Here is a 6,345-nt window from a genome sequence, read left to right on the forward strand (position 1 = left end):
GCTTCAACCCTTCTTCAAATTTTTTAGACTTTTTATTCTTTTCTCAACTTTGTGGAAATTGATGCAAACTGTTTGAATTTTAAGGCTTTAATTACAATCTTGAGAGTTGTTTTGTTCTAAATAAATTATGAATTTTATTTATTTGGATATTTACTAAGACTTGTTTTGCATTATTTCTAGACAATTTCAATATGTGAAAATGTAAAATTATGAAATGTAATTTTCAGGTATGAACGAAAGTTTTTTTTACTTGTGATATTGACAGGTCATCACCATTTGGGCAGCAAAGCCCACCCTGCCCAGCCTGCCCTGTCCAGTCCAAAATAGTTAGGGCTGCAAAATGCAACCTGCTCATACCTCAAGCTGGGTATTAGACAGGTGTCCTGTCCTGTCCTGTCCAGCCCTGCCCACGTGTACCCCTAGGATTGAGTGGGTGCTAGTTTACCTTTATTTAGAGGGTGTTTGGTAACCCTCAAAAGTATTTTTAAAAAGTACTTTTTCACAAAACAAGATAAACTCCTTCACATATTTATTTTGTAAATCATAAAAACACTTTTAAAATTATGATTTGATTTTTATCTTCAAGTGTCTCCTTATTTGGGCAGGGGCCTTTTTGCGGTGAGAGTTTTTGTTTACAATTTTTTGATGTTTTTGTTTACAAAATTAGACGACTTCATTCAGGAATCATAGTTCCTCTTCTACCCTTCTCGCTTCCCTCCTTAATATCGCTGCGGAACCGTTTAGTTCTGCTCGTTGCTCGCCTCCCTACTCTCTCGTCGCCGCGCCACCCCCAGCTCGGGGTTCGCCTCTCTGCTCTCTCATTTTGTTCTGCACGTTGCTCGTTTCTCTACTGTCTCCGCCTCCTCCTGCAGGCGTTGTCGCTGCGGGTCTTCTCAGTCCAGGTTCCGCCGTCGTTCCACCCTTTCTCTGTTGTCGTTATTTCTTTTTTTCATTTTCGAATTAAGCTTAAAAAAATATACTGAAATTTCTTCATTCTTTCTTTCCGTGAGTTAGTTTGCAATAGTTTCATAGTTAATCATGAACTTTCAACATTTGAATCGGGGTATATCCCTGTGATGCTCATCCCTTGTGTAAACTGGGTGAGCGCGTCCTCTCTCAGTTAGTGGGTCTATATAACAGCCCAGATTGCTTTGAATTTGGTTTTCCTGAAGCTCAGTTTATTGAAATTTTCAAGTTTCTTCATTGTTCCGGAGGGACTTGGTTAGTGTTCTTCTTTTTGAAGATGTAGTGGGATTATTTCATCGACTACCTAAATCCTTTTTACTTATTGAGATACAATATAAACGTTATTTTTTAAACTTTTGATTCTAATCGAATCTGGTTTACTTGATATATGAAAGTTTGGGGAATACAAAGCACTTTGAGGACCTGAGTTCTTTTTTCATAGGCTCGAGAGAATTACATTACCAGTGTGTCTGTGTAAATCTTTGCCTAGCCTGTCTCACACTGTGTTCATATGCTAGGTCATGCCTGCTTTTGTTCTTACAATTGCACTGTTTGATGAGCATGTTTTTCTTAAGATTAAGAAATGAGCTGAAGAATGTTGTGCTCTTACAATATGTCGTATCTTCTTTTCTGATTTGATATATGTTTTTTATTTGGTTTTATTAGATGAGATTGGTGACGCATAGATTTTCATTGGTTCACCACGAAGCATTTCCCTCCTCATTCTGCGTAGCATTCTCTTTCTCCTCCTTTATACACCCCACCACTCTCCCTAAACAGGTACTTTGAATGATTTTCTTTCCTTCTCTTTCAATTCACTCCATATCTGTGATGAATTTCATTCTTGATCCTGTTCCTTTTTTCCTTTTCTTAGGCAAGCATTGAAAACTAGCTTCTTTTTCTACGGACTGTGGACTGGGAAACCAAAACATGTCTAAAAGAAGAAAAAACAAAGATGCTAAAATATAGGCCTTTTACTATCCCAAAATTTTACTTCCCAGAGGTTGAAATTTAAGTTTGTGCTTATGGAGCTTACCGAAATTGAGCTCCAGGTGTCATTTCCCCCATATTTAGTGATTTTTGCGTGATATCTTTGCAAATATATCTGCGTGTATTAGGGGTTCTTGCTGGAGTGGGAACGTGGAATATTTATCCTTCACTACATGAAACAGGGGCTAAGTCACTCTCTTACCAAGCTACTATCCCTAGTTTGGTATCAGTAGCCATTTTTGGGATACCGCTTTAGTTTTGTTTTTCATTCCAAAACCTTTAACGCCTTTATAGTGCGTTTTATTTATGTTTTCCCCTAAAAGGATTGAATCAACATTGTAGGTTCTGAAGGATAACAATCTTGATGTAAATGAATGAACACTTGCAGATGCACAAGGAATTGCGGGAACTTATCATTCTTGTAAGGCCTGGAAAAGTTTATTTTTTGTAGAGTTATATTTATTTTATTTCTTGTTATTTTCAGTTGAATATACGAATGCAGGTTTTTTTTTTTTTAATGGTTGAAATGAGTTTTGGCGTGACTGTACTGTTCTCTATGATATCAAACATCTAGCTAGAGACAAAGCCTAATAGTATATTCATTAGTCTGATGGAATATTCATTTCAGGGTTCCTTCAGACATTAAGTAAGTTTTTGGTTTAGTAATTGAGTATATTAAGTAGGTTTTCGGTTTAGCAATTGAGTATATAAGTGCAATTTACAAGAATTCCAATCAATTAATACACTCTTCATAATCCAAGTGATGATTTGAGGAAACATTATTGGCCTTCTGTTTCTTATTAGTTGTGATGTTTATATCGTGGTTATATATATGAAGCATATCTGGTATTTGAGTGATATCATTGCGGCAGGAGCTTCTAGACAAGGGAAAAGAATTTTTCTTCCCTACTCTCCATATTACTTTGTTTGGAATAAAGTTCTTTTTACTGCTGATTTAAAACTCTTTTCATGTTATCTCCATATTACACTCTTTTTAATGTTATTTCCATTTTCGAAATATTTATGTAGCTTATCTGGTGTTACTCTTCCTTGGCAGTATGGAACTTGTCTCTTCCTTCTCTGTTCTTCGTCTTCCACAATATAAACACAAAAATAGTTGTTATATTATCGTACCTTCTGTGTGTCTGGGTAAAAGGAGAAACTACAGTACTGAAATTTCATTAGTGGATTGTGGAGAATTTACTACGAACTCCTGTATTTCCGATAATCCCTCAAGAGGTTCAAGCTCAGCTGATGATTTGTTGAGATATAAATCTGAAACATATCCGTTTCTTCAAGCAAGCCGTTTTCAGCACTGGTTCAAAAACTGGCAAAAGCTTAGAAAGAACAAACTGACAGCTAGCACTTTTCCTGCTGCTATTGGATTTTGGCCACGACGAAGGGTCCAACTTTGGTTAGAGAAGCTAGGTGCAATTGAACCATTCTCTGGAAACCTTGCTACCTGTTGGAGCAATATTAAAGAGGAGGAGGCACTTGAACGATATAAACTGATAACTGGAAATACTGTCGTATTTCCTGAATTTCAAGTCTATAATGCAAACCCAGATGATGACTGGCTAGCTGCTTCACCAGATGGTGTAGTTGACAGGATGCTGTATGAGTTGCCTTCTCATGGGGTGCTGGAGATAAAGTGCCCATTTTTTGATGGGGATATGAGTAAAGCTTCCCCTTGGTCACAAATTCCACTGTATTATGTTCCCCAAGCTCAGGGTTTGATGGAAATTCTAGGGAAGGATTGGATGGACTTTTATGTTTGGACTCCAAAGGGAAGTAGTCTGTTTAGGCTATATCATGATGCGGAGTATTGGGAGGTAATGAAAATGGCACTATCTGATTTCTGGTGGAAGCATGTACAGCCGGCAAAAGAACTGTATGATAATAACGTTATAGCAAATCCACTTTCTGAACTAAGTTCACTGAAACCAGCTCCTAGGCATGAATTATGTGGTTATTTAGTTTATGAAAGCAAACGCATTGCTGATAATTCCAAGCTATTGATGCGGGAAATTCATGGGAAACTGATCAGTTGATGTCTTTTGCTTTTGGAGAGAAATAATGATTGAAGAAAATAACCCTGCTAGAGAGTGGTGATGCTTGATGATAGGGCCATCTTTGACCGGAGACACTAATTGACAGCTCCAACGTCAGATAAGACCAAGAGGGGTTCAGCTATTGAACTTTTTTCTACCATGCATGCTCTCTCCTTGCATTCATCAGTGCAAAGGATCTGCAGGCCAACGGCTTTTAAGAACAACAGAATTATCACATACTTGAAGGGAGTTTATCTCTGTAGTAAGTTTTACATGTTTCATACTTAAAAGTGCTGCCTTCTGATGCAGTTGTCATTCCCATTTCTCGTGTGTTTTAGTTCTTGTTCTTGAGTTTTATTGCATTTCAAATGCGTTTGTATAATTTTTGCACTTTTCGCTCCATCTTAAAACAGTTTCAAATGGCTTTTGGGGTTTTGAGGTGTTTGAAACTGGTAAACTAAGGAAACATACTAGCCAATGTGTATACCCATTTTGGCATTTCTTGTAATGCTTTGGCAAAACAAATATTGGAAAAATTAACTACACAAAGCAAGTGTATTGGTCCTTATGGATACAACTACAGAAAGCAAGTATTGCTGCTTTCTAGGCATCCTTTTTTCTTTTCATGATAAGCGATTATAAAGTTATTAAATTTATTTCCATTTTTACTGTTTGTGCAGTTTCTTATCTATTTACCTATTGTTATGTAATACTGCCAGAAGTTCTTAAATGAAAATTTTAGAGGGCCTCTATTTTGCTTGGAAGAGAGGCTTTAGGAAAGCCAAGGGATAAACCTTACCAGCGAATTCAGTAGTCATCAATTATCTTGATGATACATCAATGTTGTAAGAGTCAATGGGAGATTGAGTTCTCTCATCGACCCAGATAGGGCAATGGCCTTGCTGACATGTTGGTTAAGTTAGGATCCCATCATACTTCTAATGCTGTTATTTGTGAGGTAGCCCCCACTGTATATAAGGACCCTTGTTCTTAATGGTATACTTGGGACTCAGGTCCCCTGTCGGCTGTCATGTATAGTTTCATGCTTGGGATTTAATCGCTCCCATTTACCACGGAAAATAAAAAGAATTTTGAGACGATACGGTATGAGTTTCCAGGCATTGTGAGCTAGTGTTTATATGGATTGATTGCTAGCACGTTCATGAAAACATGGTGGAATTATCTCTCCCTCCAATGATAATTTTGATGCGGATCACCAAAAATCAGTTGTGCTCCCAGTCACAAGAAATAGCAAATCGAAAATGTTGTGCTGTATCAATGTGGCAGTCTGCTTCTGTTTTATCTATAGTGTGCTTACTACTTATCACTATTTAAGCATGGTGATTTGGTAATAATGCAGTAGTTAGCTTTGCTTTTGGAGTATACATTGCTGTATTGTGGTGGGATTGTTATTACTACATCGACCTTCCAATATTCTAAGTTTTTCTTTTTAGTTCTTATTTTCATATGTTTTAGCTGAGCCTTTGTCCGAGCATGCCAGAGTCATAAAAGTAGTGCAAATATTTGGGAGGTGTAATTTTGTAGACATGAGCCATTTGCTGGTTCATTGTTATTTCCTGTTCTGTCCATTGAAAATTGATGTAAATGACAGTACATGATCGTAGCTGTAATTTTCAGGTTCAGCAGTATATGTATTTGATTATTTGTCAATACTTGCGCTGAGTTTCAATTGTTTGGCTTCTGGTGCTAAGACCGCAGATGATGGTTGCAGAACATGTAAAACAAGCTAATGGTCTGGTTATTCGAGTCTTATTTGGTTTTTTGTTTTGAAAGCAGTTTTTTATTTCTAAAAACAAAAAACAAAAAATTGCTTTGCAATTTGGTTTTAGTCAAATGTTTTTAAAAACAAAAAAAACATAGAAATCTGTTTTTAAACTAAAGGAAACCAACACATTTTTTTTTTATATTTCTTGAAAAGATTGAGAACATTTTCTTTTTTACTCAATGGCTATTTCTTCATTTGAGAACTAAGCTTATCATTAAATTTCAAATGTAATTTTTTAGAACAATTATTAAACAGATTTTATTATTTTTTTCTAAAACTTATTTTAAAAACAATTTTATAAAATTGTTTCGGGAACAAAAAAAGAGAAACAAACAAGCTCTTGGTCTTCTTGGTTCTCATATTTTTGTTTCTTTTTCTTCTCCTTTTCTGTTATATTATTTCAGCTTAAATTATAGCACCTCTTACCCTTGTCATGAGATCCAAATATTTAAATTGGTTTGGTTTTTTAACAAGATAAATTTTGAATTGTCTAAATATTAAATGCATTTTTATCACTTTTATCCATAATTAATTACATCATCTTTTTTTATG

General features: G+C 35.9%; 1 protein-coding gene across 3 annotated transcripts; it reads left to right on the forward strand.

The window, feature by feature from the left end:
* The first annotated feature begins 749 nt into the window (after positions 1-749).
* LOC114747445 (uncharacterized) lies at positions 750-4,125 on the forward strand. 3 transcript variants are annotated; one of them, XM_028935776.1, is made up of 4 exons: positions 750-902; positions 1,633-1,746; positions 2,299-2,377; positions 3,014-4,125. In XM_028935776.1, exons 3-4 carry the CDS (start codon positions 2,331-2,333, stop codon positions 4,005-4,007), a joined length of 1,041 nt encoding a protein of 346 aa, XP_028791609.1. In that variant the 5' UTR covers positions 750-902; positions 1,633-1,746; positions 2,299-2,330; the 3' UTR covers positions 4,008-4,125. The 3 variants fall into 3 exon arrangements, with proteins under 3 accessions (XP_028791609.1, XP_028791610.1, XP_028791611.1); XM_028935777.1 differs by lacking the exon at positions 1,633-1,746 and having other exon boundaries at positions 876-902; XM_028935778.1 differs by lacking the exons at positions 750-902; positions 1,633-1,746 and having other exon boundaries at positions 2,312-2,377; positions 2,986-4,125.
* The last annotated feature ends 2,220 nt before the right edge of the window (positions 4,126-6,345 follow it).

Source organism: Neltuma alba, unplaced genomic scaffold, assembly GCF_004799145.2.
Source record: "Neltuma alba isolate B1F8T4 unplaced genomic scaffold, ASM479914v2 tig00005313_pilon, whole genome shotgun sequence".
NCBI classification, from domain to species: Eukaryota; Viridiplantae; Streptophyta; class Magnoliopsida; order Fabales; family Fabaceae; genus Neltuma; species Neltuma alba.